The sequence below is a fragment of the Anabrus simplex genome, chromosome 8 (assembly GCF_040414725.1).
Source record: "Anabrus simplex isolate iqAnaSimp1 chromosome 8, ASM4041472v1, whole genome shotgun sequence".
NCBI lineage: Eukaryota > Metazoa > Arthropoda > Insecta > Orthoptera > Tettigoniidae > Anabrus > Anabrus simplex.
Genome location: NC_090272.1, coordinates 191,229,624 through 191,250,550, shown reverse-complemented (window position 1 = coordinate 191,250,550; position 20,927 = coordinate 191,229,624). Strand labels below are relative to the sequence as shown.

Below are 20,927 nucleotides of genomic sequence, written 5' to 3'. Positions count from 1 at the left end.
GCACTTAATCAGACAGTCGGATAGAGGAGGCCTGCGCTATCCCCAGCAAAGATTTATTGGCCTAATTATAGGGCTACAGAAATTTGTTGAGGCGGCTCTACCGTACTGCAAGAAATCTGCAAGTCTGCTCCAGACTATAAAAACTATGTTCTACCTTCTTTGTGCCAGTGTAACATTTTAAAGTGTTTTAGTAACAATAAGCACCAGGAACTTGTGTCGGAAGCTGTGGTTGCCAAATTCGTGAAACCTCTACTTAGTAATGTAGGGAAGTACCATACAGAAAAAGTTTCAAGATTTTCTTGTCCGTCAAAACCTCATTCTCGAAAAGTCTTAAAGCTATAACTCTCTAGAGTAGCACTTTATACGGAAAATTCTTTAATTTTTCTGTTACTGTTGTACGCTTGTATGCTTATCTAGTTGTATTCACGCGATAATTGGGTACGGTTGGTGCTACCATCTAGCGGCAGATCGATTGTAAGTCGTGTTACACGTTTGCACATGGAATGAGCAGGCAGTATAAGCAGCCATCGGATGCAGATCGAGCAGGCAGTGCTCCTTGTATATCTCTTCGTAGGCAACGTTGTAGGCCTACCGTTATAACCTTTTCCCTTGCACATACACTCCTGCTTCCACTGGAGATTTCTTAACAAGATTTTTATACGATACACTATCTGTAGTGATATGTTCGAGTGTAAAGAACGTTTTTAGAACCGAAGATTTCTTTTACTGGGCGAAATATAGGAGCCCGTAAACATCAAGAAGTAGATTGATGTATTGGTAGCACTGTATTTATGTCAACTGTCACTTGGTAATGGGTAAATGGTGAAGTTCCTTGTTGTGGACCGTCTGAGGTTTTAAGAACTGGCGAGAGGATGGTTACGATGACAGAAAATATTAGTGACAGTGGGTGTGTACCAAAACAATGTATTTTTCTTTAATGATAGTTCGTACACATTTTTTTTTTTTTACAATGAATGGAAGTTGTACGCAGTGATATTCCAATAACATAACCTGTATGAGTGGTTTATTATGACCCCTTTTTATCTACAAATGCGCGTGATTCATTTATGAAATTGTATCCGGGTTTTCTTTGTTAATTTTTCATCATATCATTCCTTGCAATATTGTGCAGTCAGCGTTTTTGGTAGGCGCTTATGGGTTTTGTGAAACGAATGTCATTGATATTCCTACCTCTTGTGAATAACAGTCAGGTTTTGTATTGAAGTTGCCCTGCTTTATTGAATTAATTTATACTTTCAGCGAGCTTAGTGCATCTATGAAATGATATTTGGGGGTGTTTGTAAATTAGTATGTCTTATTTTGTAGAGAAATGAATTCTTTTGTGTTTGAAGCAGTATTTTCTTGAAGTATTTTTGTTGGATTAGTCTGTGATGTTAGGAGTTGTTGTTGAGATAAAAATAGCTCTACTTTGTTGAAACTGTGCTTTGATTAACATAAATTACATTCAAAATTCAACAAGTGAGAACTTAATGTTGTGCTGTAGGCCTAACCCAAAGTCATTGAAAGAGAAATGTATGCATTCATGCTGTCAGTATAAGAAAATAAGATATGCAGTACAAGCTCCCAACTTTCGTAGCAGTTGGATGGTTAGAAAAAAATGCATTTTATTATTAACATAAAGATCGGGAGATAGTGGGTTCGAGCCCCACTGTCGGCAGCCCTGAAGATGGTTTTCCGTGGTTTCCCATTTTCACACCAGGCAAATGCTGGGGCTGTACCTTAATTAAGGCCACGGCCGCTTCCTTCCACTTCCTAGACCTTTCCTATCCCATCGTCGCCATAAGACCTATCTGTGTCAGTGCGACGTAAAAAAAAAAAAAAAAAAAATTAACATAAAGACATGAGCAATGGCAGCTTTTCAGGGTTTTAAAAGGATCACGAGTCTTCAGTTTTCTGCCGATACTTTCTCTGAGGCTTCCTTTTATTGTTCAGTCCAAAGAAAATATCTTAAGGCAGTTCCATTCCGAATAATTGATATACATTCAAATTTTGTACTTTAATTTGAGTCTTGTTTACATGTTGAATCAACTACTTTCTTAGCTTCATAATTGAAATGACAGTGGAAGTCTAAATGTTTGGATCATTTTATGAATTTCATTGCTCTTAGCCAATTAGATTGCAATACCATTATCATAATATACTGGCAGCCAAAAAGAAGTGGGTCACTTAGTAAAAACGAAATTGTAACTTAATTGTTAAACACCAATTATTAGAGGAAATTGTTGCATTTATTACATTTTTTTTTTTTTTTTTACATTAAGGCTATTTCTAATGTGTATTTTACAGATTTGGAGGAGAATATGATGTTAAGAGATAATAAATAAACTTAAGGAGCTGCTTTCGCTCCGTAAATGCCAGGTACCCAATTCGACTAGCAATAACACCTCTTAAGTTTTATGATACTGGGGCAGAAGCTATTGATGGATTATCAGTGTGTGACACAATATTTGTCACAAAGGAATATATTCCTTCACTTTCTCTTTCACAAGTTAAGATGCCTCTTAGTCCAAAAGACAATGCTAGAGCAGTGGCGTTGGCGATGATGGACACAGCATTCATTATGAGGCTAATGACATCAGTGCATCATATGGAAGAATCCTGTGCGTTCTAAGACTATTTCATGAACTCGGTACCTACCACAGATGAACTGGATCAGGCTGCCTGAGGTCTACATCTGCTAGAGATGATAGGTTTCTGGTCATCCAAGTCTTGAGTGAATGCCAAACTACTGCTGTCCAAGCCAGAAATCGACTCGAGGCAGTAAGAAATATCACTGTGACTGCAAGGACTGTCAGACAAAGACTCTGAGAAACCAATTTGATCTCAAGAAGACCTGCAACTGGTCCACAGCTTACCCTCCAGCACAGATCAGCTCGATTACAGTCTGTGCGTCAGCATCGGAACTGGACGTTGGAACAGTGGTCAGTGGTACTGTTCAGAGATGACTCATGATTATGCCTTCGGTCACCTGATGGTAGAGAGTGTGGTGAAGGCATGGAGAGTGATATTCACCTTGTAATATCTCCGAGAGGTCACAATTTGGGGATGGCTCCATCATGGTATGAGGCGGTATCAGTTTTGAGGCCCGGATGGAACATCTTTTCATCGATGGAAGTGCTCTGAATGCACACTGCTACATTATATAGGTGGTAGCAGAGCATGTAAACCCTTATGCTACCTTAATTGGTGAAAATTTCATCCTGATGCATGAGAATGCATGCCACCATAGTGCTCGCTGCCTAACAGAATATCTACACGATGTCAGGATACGAATCCTCGACTAGCCAGCTTGCAGCCCAGACCTCAGTCCCACAGAACACCTGTGGGATATGCTTGGCCAAAATGTTTGGCGTTGCTACTTTGATACCCTTGATATGCAGGCAGTACTACTGGTAGAGTGGGTGCTCATCGCCCAGGAAACTATCCAGGACCTTCTAGCTAGCACTAGTTGGCAAGGATGGAGACCGTAATCATCGCCAGGGGTGGTAACACCCCATACAAAGGCAAGATACCGGTAAGTGTAGAGTATCATCAAGAAAACTTTCAGTGGTATAAGTTTGCCCAGTGTAATGCAATGTTAATTTAAGGTAATGGCATTTTCATAAATTACAGTATCTAAGAACTTTCTGGATAACTTATAAAAAAAAACAACCTTCTATAATCAGTATGAAGTATGCGGAGCACTGGTTAACTTCATTTTGTAGTAATATATGTTGTAGGAATGAAGAAAAAACAAGGCTTGAGATATATAAATACAGTTTACCCTCTTAAATTAAACTGAGCCACGTTTTTTTGTCCGCCAGTGTATAAATATAAGACTGCCTTGAATAGAATTATTACTATGCATGAAGGTTTCTTTTTTTTCCACCTCCGATGGGCTATTGAAAAAAGACACATTGACATAACAAAAAGTTTTTATCACTAAAAGTTTAGTAGTTTCCTACTTAATTTTCCACATAATTGTCAGAACGATTTACGCATTTGTCGTATCGTGACCCATCGGAGGTTGAAAAAAAACCCCCAGCCCTTGTAGTAACCACTGTAACTGTCCAGTTCCATGGCTAGCTAGTACCGTTAAATAAATAAAATCAGTACTATTCAATAACCAATCTAACTATCGAGCACTGAGGCCAATTGGTCAACATGCTGGCTTTCGGTGATTTCAGCCTTCATTAGTTATAAAAATTGAAGTCTTATGCAGAATGCCAAAAGTAAAAGAACTCTTCAGATACAGTGGAAATTGGTTATAAGGAGATCCAAGTGACCTGATAAATTGTATCTTCGTAACAAAGATTCATGCTATCATTCAAAAGAGGTAGAAAATAATATGGAATGAAATGTAATTAACCGGGCGAGTTGGCCGTGCACGTAGAGGCACGCGGCTGTGAGCTTGCATCCGGGAGATAGTAGGTTCGAATCCCACTATCGGCAGCCCTGAAAATGGTTTTCCGTGGTTTCCCATTTTCACACCAGGCAAATGCTGGGGCTGTACCTTAATTAAGGCCACGGCTGCTTCCTTCCAACTCCTAGGCCTTTCCTATCCCATCGTCGCCATAAGACCTACCTGTGTCGGTGCGACGTAAAGCCCCTAGCAAAAAAAAAAAAAAAGTAATTAGGCTTATTTGTGGTTGTACATATTTACTTTTAAGCCTGACGTGGAAGTACGAAATTGAAGTACATACAACATAAACTATTATTAACATTGATGCTTTCACGGCCTGGACTTGTAGACGTGATACGGGCTTTTGGGCTTAGGCTGTGTCGAGAAAACAAGGTGAAAAACTTTGTTTCGTAGAGAGTTTTTCTCCGCGTCTTCAGAAAAAAAAAATTGATTGTTCCTGAGGAAGTCTTCCACAATAATGAGGGTTTGAATTTAAGAATGCTTTACTGTTGGAGAACTGTAGTGGTATGCTCATTTGTCACCAGGTGGCTCGCTGTATGCTGGCACAGCGCTGCAAGTGGGAGCTGATGACAACATTAAGCTTCAATTAAGATGTTCTATCACACCATGTATGTGTGTGTGAGAAGTATCAGAGAGGACATCAGACGAATCAGGGACGAATTTGGTAGAAGAAATAAATAGAAAATCACACCATCTTGCATCATTATCATTCTCTGATTTTCTCCACATACTTTCTTTCCCTTCTTCTTGGGATAGGCTCTTAGATTTTTTTTTCATGGTCACTGGCCCTTATTCTTTACTTTACTAGCTGCCTCGGTGGTTCAGCGGTAGAGTGTCGGCCTCCGGATCCCAAGATAGCGGGTTCAAACCCGGCAGAGGTAGTCGGATTTTTGAAGGGCGGAAAAAAGTCCATTCGACACTCCATGTTGTACGATGTCGGCATGTAAAAGATCTCTGGTGACACATTTGGTGTTTACCCGACAAAATTCATTAAATCTCAGCCATAGACGCCCAAGAGAGTTTCGGTTTACTCGGTCTGCCATCTAGTGGGGGCCTAGAGTAAAACGGAACGTCGAAATTGACGAGCAAACAGCCAGATGGCGTCAAATTGAAATGTCTGCACACGGTAGCTGAGGCCATATGATTATTATTATTATTATTATTTACTTTACTTACTATATCATCGCTCGTTTATGCCTCTGTTGAAACTATGCTGTCATCTATTGTTGCATACATTTCATAGTCATGTTGATTCAGAATATCACAGTCTGTTTTTCACAGCAATTTTGATAATGACAAATTGTCACTGTCATAGACAAGATCTTCAGTTTCAGAAAGTTCAAGAGACTTGAAATGATGATGTATATGAGGTAGACACATCTGTTTGTCGTATTAAGTAAGGCTGAAAAGCACTCTCCTTACAAGGAATGCATTAGTATCACAGAGTACTTGATACAGTTAATGAGGTGTCTCTGAAACCAGTGTCATATTGTAACATGAAGGTTTGAGTAACTATTTGCCAGTGCTCCATTAGACTCTTCCAAAAACTACAGTGCGTAACTTGTCGCAAGCAGGATGTCTGGGTAAACCTTGAACAGTCTTTTGATGGCATAAATAGCATAATTTTGATTGGTGAATCATATAGACCTTACCTCATTTCATTCATTTCCAAGTACAAATCAATGATGTTTCTTTCAGAACTTAGCATTGAGGACACGTTTGGTTTTGGCAGCCCATAGATTATCTGGGAGCACGACTGATTCATGTTTGAGCAGACTACTAGATGTTCCTGATTCTTAGTGTCTCCCCACTCACAAAGAATGTCTCCTGATGTACCTTGTAAGAGAGTGATGTGTTCATTGCAAATGCCAGGGACCACCAACCCAGCCACACAAATATATTTAGCTGTGAGCTTGCATTCAGGAGTGGTGGGTTCGAATCCTATTGTTGGCAGCTCTGAGGATGGTTTTCCATGGTTTCCCATTTTTATACTAGGCAAATGCTGGTGCTGTACCTTAATTAAGACCACAGCCACTACCTTCCCAGTCCTAACCCTTTCCCATTCTTGCATCGCCGAAAACCTTTGATATGTTGTTGAACGTTAAACCACTAGCAGAAAAGAAAGAAATATATTTACATACTTTTATAACCTAATATTACCGAGCGAGTTGGCCATACCATTAGGGACGCGCAGCTGTGAGCTTATATTTGGGAGATAGTGGGTTTGAACCCCACTGTCGTCAGCCCTGCAGATGGTTATCCGTGGTTTCCATTTTTTACATGAGGCAAATGCTGGGGCTCTACCTTAATTCCTCAACCGTTTCCTTCCCACTCCTAGCCCTGTCCTATTCCGTAGTCACCATAAGACCTATCTGTGTCGGTGTGCTGTACAGCAACTTGTAACCTAATATTGTAAATTATGCCACATTTTCCTATCACTTGTGTCAACAGCCATTACCATTGGTTGAAATTTATACAAAACTAGCTGATGTACCCGTGCTTCGCTCCGGAATTCTACATTGTATACAGAATTAGGATCCAGAACGGGTAAAAAAAAAAAGTAAATAAATAAATGCAATGTAAATATTAATGTTATACCAGTTGTATAGTATCATTTGAAGTAATTCCACATACTGTATATCAGTTGACTATATTTGTAAGTAGGACAGGATATAATTATTATAAGTAGAATTTTGTGAACAATATAAATTTATTAAGGATGAGCTGTGTGTTTAATAGAAAACATTGTTAGCGTAAATTGTATAATATTGTATTATAGGAAAAATTTTCTTCTCTTGTTAATTTAATATTTAGTGCTTGACAATAATGTATTTTAGTGTACCATTTGCCACCGAGGTAGACACCTCATTTGCAAATAAAGAGATTTTGATTTTGATTTTGATTTTTGAATTCTTGGTTAGGTGGTGTACACGTTGTGAGCATGATTATATTAAATTGCATAGCTCTTAATGTTACCCTAGAAATGCAACGGGGAAGTCGCATAACATCTTTCTTCATGTGAAGACTGGGTTAGGGAATTTTCATTGTAATGGTAGGCCCGCTTGCCTATCGTCAGTCACAATCATGTTGGAGAGTTTTCATTATAACTCACTCTGCCTTTTTACATCCTCAGAAAAGACTGTCTTAGTGGTTTTCCCTACTGAAATGAACATAGGGCATTATGATGATGCCAGTAGGAATGCCACGATTAAAAGCAATGCTTTTATATGAAATACTCGATCAGATGAAAAACCACACGTTTTCTCACTTTTAACGAACAGTAGTACTACCAAGCCTTATGCAGAATGCCAAAAGTAAAAGAACTCTTCAGATACAGTGGAAATTGGTTATAAGGAGATCCAAGTGACCTGATAAATTGTATCTTCGTAACAAAGATTCATGCTATCATTCAAAAGAGGTAGAAAATAATATGGAATGAAATGTAATTAACCGGGCGAGTTGGCCGTGCACGTAGAGGCGCGCGGCTGTGAGCTTGAATCCGGGAGATAGTAGGTTCAAACCCCACTGTTGGCAGCCCTGAAGATGGTTTTCTGTGGTTTCCCCATTTTCACACCAGGCAAATGCTGGGGCTGTAACTTAATTAAGGCCATGGCCGTTTCCTTTCCACTCCTAGCCCTTTGCTCTCCCACTGTCGCCATAAGACCTACCTGTGTCGGTGCAATGTAAAGCAACTTGCAAAAAAAAAAAAAAAAAAAAAGCACAGTATGCAGCAGTTTCTTCTGGTTTTACAAATCTTTTGACCGGAGTATACTGTAAATACAAGAAAAATTTCTGTTCTTTGTCTGGAATGTTTTCAAAATCTCTTTACCATTTATCTGATTTGTAAAAATTGACATGTTTTTATATCTATAATTTGTCTTCAGATCACATGAAACTTAATCCCATAGGCGTAGCCAGGACTTTTCATTAGGGTGTGTTAATTTGAGTCAGCGAAGATTAGAAAAGTTAAGTACCTTATCTCGTTGCTGCCGTTACAATGCAAAGCATTGCTCTGAATCAACCATACTTGTAACTTTGTCGATCACAACGTTGAAATCAACTGAACTTATAATGTTTCTGTCTACACGTAGTAACATTAACGAATACCGTTGGTCGAAAAAGTTTCACCATCAGAATGTTGGCGTCATATTAACTCGGACCGAACACTCGGTGTTTGTACTCTGTGGTACGGCAGCTGCCTCAGCCGAACTTATGTTGCACATGGCCACCATGCTTTAAGTGTGTATACAATCTTATATGAAATCTTACCTTATAAAAGATGCTGGAAGTGTCGTCCTTCCTGGGTTATACAGGTATTGTGTCTGGTATCCACGTTCTGGCTGATCCGAGTGAGTTCTGCCATTGTAATATTTCTGATTTCATTCATAATGTTTTCTTTCAGTTCCTCCACTGTGTGAGGATTTGTTCAATACAATTTTTCTTTCAGTTTATCCCACAAGTAAACACACTGTTAGATCTGGAGAACGAGGTGGAAATAGACCAGCACTGATCACTGTCTGCAAACACTTCCGAGATTGTAAGAAGCGAATCTTCTGCTGTATGATCAGGGGCTGAGTCTTGTTGAAACCATCCACGCAATTTTACTTCTTCCATTAACTGATGCACGAAGGGCGTCAAAATGTTACCTTGGTACCTCTCTGCATTTACTGTCGTCTCGAAAAAATAGGCCCAATTATTTGTCTTGCACTAACAGCGCCCCAAACACCAATCTTCCTATCATAATAAGGGGCTTCATAAACATCATTAGGATTTTCTGCATACAAGTAGCGAGAGTTATGACTGTTCACACGACCATTAAGACAAAACGAGAACTTTTACATACGAAAATACAGAGTTGCAATGATAACTGTCTCACCATGTTAACAGCTGATATTTGGATTGGCGACTGATGCTTGCCAGGCTGAACACGTCCTGGCTGCTTGTGAGGTACGCCTCCCATATTGCAGCTGCCGCAGCGCAGAGTACAAACACTGTGTGTTCTGTCTGGGTTTATATGAGAGACCTTGTACAATTTGTGATCACTTGATTGCATGCCAAAAGCTGGGATTCATTGTTCATATGGAGTGAGGGCATGTGATGCTGTTCGTGGTGGTTTGTCCATCGGATGGCGACGTAAAGCTTGGAGCAGACCCCTTGCTGCTAACTGACAGGAGTAGGCTATGTGCTGGCACTGGATTTCACCCTTTCCCTTCCTACTATCATATAATGTCATTCATTTTATCTTATGAACTCTTCTGAAGGGGTTGACGTAAGGAAGAGTATCTGTCATAGAAGCTTACTACAAAGATACATTTCACTTCAAATCCCATACCTGATCCCCATAGAAAAATGAGTCAAGGGAGGGAGGTACAGATACACATGTTATTTGACCTATCCTTCATCACAGTGACAGATGAGCCAATTTTCAGTAGTTTTATACCTGTTCTTAGGTTGTCCAGTTGCACTTTTAAAACTCCAGACTGTCTGTCTGAAGCACATACAACAATAGGTCACACACCACATGCTGTATCGAGAGGTTAACTTTATGGGCACCACAATGAATTGCAAATTTTATACCAGACACAATGTATCTGTTTTAACCACATCTTCATGTGCCGTCCTGACAATGTCCAACAACATTTCAGCATGATTTAACAAGCACCACGAGAGCATCTCATTTTATTACTTTGATTGATGCTGAAACAACATCTAACAGTTCTCTGTCAACTGGTGGTTATTTACAGCGGTGTCCAATGACTTGCATATGGCTAACACCACCCAAATAGATTTGGTGATGAACTACGGGATCAACATTTACCAGTTCCCGTTTACAATTGAATTAGTAATGATTACCAGTATTAGAACTAACAGTTCTGTGTATATTAATACATGAAAGAGTCTCGATGATGAGCATACTCATGATGTTAGAACCTAGTTATTTTCAAACTTACTCATAATTTCATCCCGGTTTTAATGTCAATTTGTATATATTTGTTTCATTTGTTTTATGTCAGTTGTGTGCATGTACATTTGTTTAGTTATTAGATGTTTTACATTAAGGCTGAAGATGGCCATCCCCGGCTGAAACTAGTCCCTAATTAATGTAATTTAGAATATTGCATATTATAGTATTGAAAGGTGGACCATTACTACATTACTACATTAATTTAATAATTATATTGTAATACGGATCAGAACCATGAAGTTTATAACCTAAGATTGTACTTAACCCCAAAAGATGGCTCATCAATCTTAACAGTTTCTTGTTCAAATCTTGCATCAATTCCACTATCAGAGAATTTAACAAAGGGGTAGAAGCAATTAAGTTCATGTTATCTTCCTTAATTTGAAACCAGAATAGAATTGTTTTTGTGTAAGAAGGTGGAAAAAAAAAAAAAAAAGGTTTGCATGAGCACACCCGTTAGCTTAGTGACTCCCAAGCACCGCCGTCTCGATCCTCTTATACTGCCTGCTCTATGCCACTAGTTTAACACAGGAAGGCGCGACTACCGATATTTCTTCAAGTCGCCGTAAGAGTGCAGTAGTAGACGCACAGTCTTCGCTGTCAGTGTGGGTGTAGCACTGTGTTATTGGTGCATGAATGTGTGTGAAAAGCTGAGTTTTTTCGTACAATGAGTAAACGTGTCTGGTCACTTCCATTCGTACAAGAGATATTTTGTATAGAACTGTGAAATGAATTAATCATGTTATGCTTATAGATATTTCAAAAGTTATTTTAAGGTGCACTTGTATCTTTCCGTTTGTGCAAGGTATATATTTTTTTTGCAGAACTGAAACTTCAAATTCTTTCCCCGAAATATTCAACTGCTGTGTACCATTTTGCCAATCTCGGCAAGGTGGTTCGCAGCCAGAAATACCGTCTAGAAGGGAATTAAGAGAAAAGCGGCTGTCGGCTTTATCTAGGCAAGGACCTAATAAAGGAAGTAATTGGATATCCTCATATTACTCTGACATCTGTGCCTTTACATCTTATTTCAGAAGGTGATGGAGCCTCCGTGGCTCATGTGGCAGCGCGCCAGCCTCTCATCGCTGGGTTCCGTGGTTCAAATCCTGGTCATCCATGTGAGATTTGTGCTGGACAAAGCGGAGGCGGGTCAGGTGTTTCTCCGGGTACTCCGGTTTCCCCTCTTGAATATCATTTAATTTCATCTGTCATTCATTAATTATTGCCCCAGAGGAGCGCGACAGGTTTCGGCAGCCGGCACAATTCCTATCCTCGCCGCTAGATTGGGGCTTCATTCTTTCCATTCCTGATCTGGTCGAATGACTAGAAACAGGCTGCGGATTTTTTTCAGAAGGTGATTAAAACCGTGGAGGATAGTGGATTCCTTGTGATAAGAACTGTGACGGACAATCACAAAACAAACGTTTTCATGTTTAGACATTTTGGACAACCTCAAATATCCAGACGATAATATCCCAATCAAACTGGAAACAGGAAATCAAATCCTAATTTGCAGGTATTGGTACTTGGTTCGTGTTTTTGAGGAGAGGATGGAATGTGACATTAGCAACATCTCACTGCTTAGAGCTTCAACACTGCTAAATGGAACTGATTATGCATCAGGACGGAAGAGGAGTTCAATAATCAAAACCTTGTTTTGTTGCTCTGGTGAAGTATCTGCATCTGAAGTATCTACATTAAGAAGAAAATTCATGTTTCTATCTTCATTTTGGTATATAATACCTTACATTTCACAGGAAATATGAATTATTACAAAGGATTTTGCATTTGTGTCAATATCTCGTGGTGATGTTGTTTAAAGGGGCCTAACATCTAGGTCATCGGCCCCTAATGGTATGAAATGAGATGAAATGTGATGACAAATTAAAAGTCCAAAATCCTCCACTGACCAGAATTCAAAACGTGAGAATGAAGAATGAATGGATGGATATGAATTTAGAACAATCATTGGATCCAACCTGCAGTGCTTCACGTTCACAGAAACTGACGCAAGAAAATAGAATTACTGACCAAGGGACTGCTTCTACAACACAATACTGAATCGATGATGCTTGTAGTCTATTGTTGTTGTTTGAGTCATCAGTCCATAGACTGGTTTGATGCAGCTCTCCATGCCACCCTATCCTGTGCTAACCTTTTCATTTCTACGTAACTATTGCATCCTACATCTGCTCTAATCTGTTTGTCATAATCATACCTTGGTCTACCCCTACCGTTCTTGCCACCTACACTTCCTTCAAAAACCAACTGAACAAGTCCTGGGTGTCTTAAGATGTGTCCTATCATTCTATCTCTTCTTCTCGTCAAATTTAGCCAAATCGATCTCCTCTCACCAATTCGATTCAGTATCTCTTCATTCGTGATTCGATCTATCCATCTCACCTTCAGCATTCTTCTGTAACACCACATTTCAAAAGCTTCTATTCTCTTTCTTTCTGAGCTAGTTATCGTCCATGTTTCACTTCCATACAATGCCACGCTCCACACAAAAGTCTTCAAAAACATCTTTCTAATTCCGATATCAATGTTTGAAATGAGCAAATTTCTTTTCTTAAGAAAGCTCTTCCTTGCTTGTGCTTTGTAGTCTATAGGGGTCCTAAATCCAAGTCATCGGCCCCTCATAATGGTACTTATCACTATGAAAGTAGAACCATGGTATTTGTCATATTGCAGTACTAATCAAAAGTAGCGTAGACTCGCGGTATTCCACACATTATGGTACTACTCACAGGTAATGAAATTCGCACATGTAATACAGACCTATGGTGTTTCGCACCCTGTGGCGCCATTTACAGGCAACGCAAACCTATGGTGTTCATCACATAATGTACTAACCACAGGGACCCCGCCACGAACCTACTACGCTGGCGTAGCAGGGGGAGAGGTGATACTCCCACGTGGCGCATCCCAGGTGGCGGATAGGGGGGTCCTAACCGGCTTGCCGGCGGACTTGCGGGAAATAAAATACCTCTCGCGGACCAAACACACCCCCCCTGTGGGTGGGGGAGGCTGACGAATAATACACCCACGGTATCCCCTGCCTGTTGTGAGAGGCGACTAAAAGGAGGGACCAAGGAATGATTGTATTAGAACCATGAAACTACTTTTGATTAGTACCATCACGCGCAGAACACCATCAGTCGCTTTTACTTGCGAGTAGTACCACTCTGTTAGGTACTCTATAGTTTTGTGATTCTTAACACTCGAGTGGGGTTCGGTGTGGGTTTCCAGTACCCGTGTGTAGTGCCCATGTGTGCAAGAGTTGTACCCGTGTGAGCGACACCACGCATCTGGGCGTAGCCTGTGAGATGTACCACTATAAGAGCGACACCGTAGGTCTGCGTTGCCAGTGATTAGTACCCACTCTGTAGGAACACCACGGGAATACCGGCGCCCGTGATTAGTACACCTAGGTGAGGAACCTCATCGGTTTGCGTTGGCTATGAGTGGCGCCATTGTGTGAGAAACACCATAGGTCTGCGTTACCTTTACGACGTACAATACTTGTGAGTAGTATCTTAATGTTTGGAACACCGTGAGTTTATGCTACCTTTGATTAGTACCGCAGTTTGAGAAATATCATGGTTCTCCTTTACTACCGATAAGTGCCATTAGCATCATTGTGCTTTATAAGTGGTCCCTTGGTCACTAATACTATTATTTTTAATCTTTTTTGAGCCTGATCCACTGTTTTTTTTGTTTTTGTTGTGTTCATGTCCATCCATTCATTCTTCATGGCATTTTTTTTATTATTTTGGTAGTGGATGCTTTTCATTTTTTGTTGTTATCTCATTTCGTACCATTAGGGGCCGATGACCTCGATGTTAGGCCCCTCTAAACAACAAGCATCATCATCATCATCATCATCAGGGACCCCGCACTGTCCCGTGGTGTTCCTCATACAGTGGGTACTAATCATAGGCAAGCCAGAACCATGGTGTCGCTCAAATAGTGGTACTAATCACAGGTACTATAAATGTCGGCAACACACACTGTTGCTACTAATCAGAAACCTATTTTGTACCTAACAGAGTGGTACTACGCGCAAGTAAAAGCGATCCATGGTGTTCCCCACGTGGTAGTACTAATTACAAGTAGTCTCATGGTTCTAATTCGATCATCCTTTGGTCGTCCCTTTTAGTCACCTCTTATGACAGGCAGGGGATACCGTGGGTGTATTCTTCATCTGCAACCCCCACCCACAGAGGGTGTCAATATCTCAAAATCTGCTTTTGGTGCTTGGTCGAGTGATGCAAAACACCATCCATTTCAGGAATTGTATCATTTCGTTTCCTTTCTTTTTTTCCTTACTGTCTCATTACATGCTAGCCTTTTTGAATTTCTTTTGGTATAGTTTGTGGTTACTTTGTAATAAACCAAAAGAATGGATGAAAATCAACTGACCAAAAAGGATTTCTGAATACATTTTAGGACTAAAAGCAAGAATGAAGGGCTGGAGGGAGTCAAGAAAGACGCAGAAGAAACTGACATCACAGCAGAGTTGATCTACAACAGATGCAGGAGTCAAGTTGACAACTTCAAACAGTTCCAAGAAAAGTGGCTAAAAAGTAAGCCCAAACATATAGCATCCAAGGAGCAGAGGACGATAAGCAAAAGAATGGAAATTCTAGGAAAATAAGAAGAGATTGGCTAGAAAGCTGTCAGTTCCACACAGTCCAGCTGGACGAAATCAAAGAGAAGAATAAAATGAAAAGTTTTCATTTATTGAATTGACTAGTCATCTATGCTAATTACAATATAATAGTTTTCTTGGAATTTGAGTAGTTGTTCATACAGGATTTGAGTTCCTCAGAAAGTATTTACAGAGAAACCAACAAGAAGGAGACCAGAAGGGAGGCTTCAAAAGAGGTAGATAGATGTAGAGGAGAAGAGTATGGACAAGAGAGGGGGAAAGATCGAATAAATACTTTATATTTTATTTTTTACAAGTTGCTTTATATTGTACCGACACACATACATAGGTCTTACGGTGACAAAGGGATAGGAGTGGGAAAGAGGTGGCCATGGCCTTAATTGAGGAATAGCCACAGCATGTGCCTGGTCTGAAAATGGGAAACCATCCTCAGGCCTGCCGACAGTGGCATTGTAACCCACTATCTCCCGAATGCAAGCTCGCAGCTGCGGGTCCCTAACCGTACGGCCCACTCGCTTGCAAATAAATATTATACAAAGGAAAAAGAGTGGCAGTGAGACAGGCAATGGTGGAAGTCCTTGATTCATAACTTGACTGAGAGGAAAGCTGGAAATGGGTGCTGAAGAAGTACATAAAAAATCCACTTTCTTTCTGCTGCTGTTCACTTGATGCAGACCTACAAATGCCTCAACATCAGATCTTGCTCCACATAGATGATGTTAAGTAAGATGTCTACTGATTCCTATGAGAGTCTCCAATGAATGATCAACCAGTGGAAAATGAGACTGGACAAATTTTGACTACAATCCAACTTGAAAGACTCAGTACCCGGACTGCAGTGTTCAGATAGATGTTATGATTTCAGTTTATGGTATCCTTTTGTAAAATCTTCTGATTTTAGATATACTGGCTCTGATATAACTGATGGCGATGTGCCTTTGGATGTCAGAGCTAGGATGGTTTCAGTGGTGTCAATTCAGAAGTGTCTTCTGCGATCAGAAGATTCCTCTGTACCTAAAATCTAAGGTGCTTTTTTAGTGATCCTGGAATAGATAATGATATAGATGGAATTCATTGTGAAAATATGGATTTTGAACTTGAAAATTCTTAAAATCCTGCATTATATTACACTTGTAGAAACCACGTGTTTATAATGCCTTAATACTATGATCTACCAGTGTAATTTCTATACTATATTCTAAAATTCATGTTTTATCTGTCATGTTGTATGCTGTTATATATAATTTAATCCTGTACTTAAATAAGCAATAAAATTAGTTAAAAGTACCATATTTTACACTACGCTGAATTTTTAAAAGTAAAATTGAATCACTAAATGACAATTTTGTTTGTTGGTCAAGTGATGCACAACAAAAAACCCCTTATACAAAGGCTTAGCATCGCCCGAGGGAGTGCAAGTCGTTCAGCTTCGCTTCTGAAGCTGGTTTTTCATTGGGCCATAACAGAGTGAACAGACCATGTAGAGCTGATCTGTTTTCATTCTGAAGCCGGCGACCAACTGTAAATTTTTTAATGTTCACTTCAACAGTGCATTCTGCATCAAAATGCGTTTTGAAGAAAGTGCTATAAGGTTTATCTATCTTCATCTCTATTCTCACTGTTTGTGCCTGTCTTCCTGTATACAATGCGCTTCTCCAGATGAACTGTTCTATGAAAATCCGGTCTGGTCATTCTGTGCACAACAAGTGGGTTCTTCTTTTGGCACATTTTCAGTACATTTATGTAGTCTTTGGCGGTGTAGACGTGCTGCTGAAATTTTAAAGCACATTCTATATCCCCAAAGTCGCTGTTATTAGGTAGGAAAGTATGGCCTGGAAATAGGAATTTTTGTGTAATGTTTTCAGTGGTAGGGTGTTGTTCCCAAACTGTTTTCAGAAGTAGGACAATCTTTATATTGCTATTCTGGCCTCCGCAAGAATCTGACCACAGTATGACTTCTTTGGCTTTGTGCACATTTTCCATGAGATTCTTGTACAAGCATGATCCAACCTCCTGAGCCCCTCATCCTAATTCTCCTTCCAATCAGACATAGCTGTGACCTTTATTATCTTTCCCTCTACGAATCCCTATGTTGTATAACCACAACTGGAGCTTGTAAAAAACCACATTTATGGGAATATGGCAGTGTTTTTTCAAGGTCAAAACAAAATGTTTCCAGTTTTTCATCCAACTTTGATTTTTCCATGTCGGAGGATTTTAGGTTCTGGGCATATGTTGCATCTTTAAGATGTTGCTTCTTCTTGCCCTCAAAGTTTTGATTTTTGCTGCCAGAGGAATTATTAATCTCAAGCTGTAAAATGTCACACAGGTTACATGTGTCCTTGATTCTCTTTCTTTCCAAATTGAATTCTGTCAAGGATATCCTTTTATACATAGAAAGTGACACAGGATTTTCATACTGCTGCTTATATAAATTGTACATCACATCCACATAGAGTGCTCAATGCAGTTTGGAAAGATGGCAAGATACCTACTGATTGGAGCAAGGGTGTCATTGTCCCCCTGTTTAAGGAAGGAAATCACCCAAAATGCTCCATCTATCGGGGAATAACACTCCTTTCTCATGAGCTTAAGATTCTTGAGAAAATCTTAGAGAGCAGATTGCGAGTCATCTTAGAGCCACAGTTTGAAGAGGAGCAGTATGGCTTCAGGCCTAATAGGTCCACAACAGACCTAATCTTCAGTGTCAGTTTGTTAATGGAAAAATATTGGGTAAAAGGCAAAGATCTGTTTATGGTTTTCCTTGACATTGAAGAGGCATATGACAGCATTGCAAGAGAGAAGATATGGGAATGACTAAGAAAAAGGAATGTGCCAGAGGGACTGGCGAGGAAAGTTCAGATGCTGTACGAGAACTGTACCAGCTGTGTGCGATGGGGTGACGGACATTCATCCTGGTTCAAGACCGAAAGTGGAGTCCAGCAAGGCAGTGCACTATCCCCATTATTATCACCATCATGGATGACATAATGAAGAACATCAAGAAAACCTCTGGTGAACTAAATGCAATGACCTTTGCTGATGATAGGGCTCGGATGTTTAAGACCTAAAAATAGCGTAAATAGGCAAGCAAATATGACCTCAAAAGTGACGAATTATGACCTAAATGTGACAAAATATGACGTAAAAATGACAAAATATGACCCAAAAATGACGAATCTAAATATGGCCATTTTAAAATAAGTTATAAATCAAAATGTCAATTCTTTTGAGACATATGTGTTAACTAAATTCTTTATTCTTATTTTCATATTAATTTTCTGAGTATACATGTTTAGCTGTTATTCATAGTCTATTGTCCTTGATTCACTTATCAAACATTTGTAAATACAAGATATCTGTAAAGTAGTAAGTTCATTAAGATTATAAGATCACACAGCATTTTAAAAGTCAAAACATGTCTGCACCCTTCATTGGTGATTTGAAATACGAGAAAACTAGAAATCAATCTATATTTGTTAAAATAGTTTGGAACGTTTAAGCCCATATTACATTAACATTACTCAAATGTGTTGAAGTTGAAATTGAGCCCCATGAAATGGATTAAGTCAATGTCTTTCGATACATTGTGGTGGGGCAGCAGGGCAAATAGAGCAGACTCACATAACTTTTTCATTCTTCTCCGTGGGTGGTATTGAAGTGCATGACAAGAGTCATCTTCGAAGCATCAAGCGCGAAAGGCTTCCGATTATCACGTAATACATTCTTGCAAGAAGAGAAGCTCCTTTCTACGTCACAAGATGTTATTGGTGCATATCTAAATAATATTAAATCACTGCTGTCGAGTATCCACTTACCTTGAAATGTCCTGGTACCTTCTCTTCTCTCTCTCTCTCTCTCTCTCTCCTCTATCTTGCACACACGGCAAAAACTGTCACTTTGATTAAGACATTTTGAAATTTCTGTTTTAGACTGTCGCCAACTAATCCATGTGATTGTTGTGCTGAAAGATGAACACTTCTCACAATTTCAATACTTACGTGAATTTCTAAACTAGCAGCTTCTACAGACTGACTGACAAATTGTTGGAAAACAATTCCTGGGCAATCTTGATAGAAGAGGCAGAGTATTCCACTTTTATTAACTACAGATGTGATATGGAAAAATAGTTTAGTGAATACTAGTTCTCATTTGAAAAGTTAACGACATTGCACAGCTACAACTGTCACCAAACTGGCGAAATGTGATGTTTCTACAAAATAGCTCAAAATATGACCTTATGACAAAAATAGCCAAAATATGCATTTATATGACAAATAAAAATCACTTAATTGTTATGATAATAGCCTGATTTACACCAAAATCCAATCAGGCAAAAAAATAGAGACAAAAGAAAAAATATGACTTTTCCTAAACATCTGACCCCTACTGATGATGTTATGATCTGGGGAGAAACTGAGGAACTAGTACAGTCGAGACTCAATGAATGGAAGGTTAAGTTCCACGAGTTCAGTCTCAAGATAAGTGAACTCAAAACAGTAGTGATGGCAATAAACAGAGAGGGACGACCAGCGAACATCATGCTAGGAAACCATCCACTAGAAAGTGTGGAAAGCTTTACTTACCTCGGCAGTGTAATATCTCGAGATACACTAGCCACAAGGGAGGTGGCAAATAGAGTGCAGAAGAGCTTTCACTTTTACCAGCAAGTACGAACACTCATCTTGGATCCCAAAGTACCAACAGAATCAAAGCTGGTGATGTTCAATCAGTACTTCATACCAATCTTAACCTATGGTATTGAAACCTGCACCCTCACTGAGAAAGACTCATTAAGGTTGCAGGCATCCGAGATGAAGTTCCTTAGGTCCACAATTCAAAAAACCAAACTGGACAAGTTAAGGAATGATGTGGTTAGGAAGGAAGCTGGGATTGTTACATCATTTTTAGAACAGGTCAGCATGTCCAGACTGAGGTGGTTTGGGCATGTAATGAGAATGGAGCCAACAAGGACAGCATATTATATTAAGTTGGAGCGACGTGTGACAGGGAAATGGATGGTGGGAAGACCAAGAACCCACTGGAGGGACATCGTAAAGATGGACATTGCAGATCGGGGAAGGACACTGGAGGACGTCATTAACAACAGAACGTATCTCAATAAGACAGAATGGAAGAGGCTCGCCAGCAGTACCTGGGAAACTGGAACTGTAAAATGATGATGATCCATTGTAGTATCTGGTGCCAGAAATTCTCTCTGTGTTTGTTCCCTTGCACAATGTGATTTGTAATCTGGTGTCTTTTTTATGTGGTCAACTGTTTCTTGAAACTTATTCTGAGGGTATCTGTTCTTCCCACCAGTGATTCCTCGTTGATCCCTTATAACCTTGGCGATTTTCTTTTCTTTAAAGCTAGATGTACTCTGTCACTGGAAATATCTAAAGGTCTGGATAAAGAAAGTCCTGCAAACCTGAATTCCACATATATGACATACTTCGTGGCCAATGTTTTTCTCTTGGATTACTTCACTCTTTTCCTTTTTATTCCATGCTCACTCAGCATGGTGCAAATGAGCGCTGTTTGAGCATCGTGAGAATCTGTATTATAGAATTTATGAAACTCCTTCTGAGCATTTTCATCACCTAACTTGGAGAGACATTTGCAAGGGCATACATATTTCTGAAACTCCTTAGATTCCTTCAATTTTCCCCTCTGAGTCATGTAAGTTTCATTCCATATACATTTCATTCTTCTTGGCTGGGATTTTTTTTTTTTTGTCCTTTCTTTGGTCTTCCATAGCATATTTAATTTTCATCACTAGTTTCTGTCCCTAATTTCTCCTAAATAAAAAAAGGAAATTATTACTGTTAGTAATAATATTTAAGGTTATAAATCTGCATGAA

At 39.5% G+C, this 20,927-nt stretch overlaps 1 protein-coding gene across 1 annotated transcript in view; it reads left to right on the top strand.

Annotated features, from left to right (window-relative positions):
- Positions 1-615: 615 nt before the first annotated feature.
- The window catches only part of ash2 (Set1/Ash2 histone methyltransferase complex subunit ash2), a 131,374-nt gene continuing 111,062 nt past the window's right edge, over positions 616-20,927 (top strand). Inside the window, exon 1 of the mRNA XM_067153209.2 lies at positions 616-907. Coding sequence (XP_067009310.1) covers positions 873-907 — 35 coding nt within the window. The 5' untranslated portion in view covers positions 616-872. The remainder of the gene's footprint in view (positions 908-20,927) is intronic.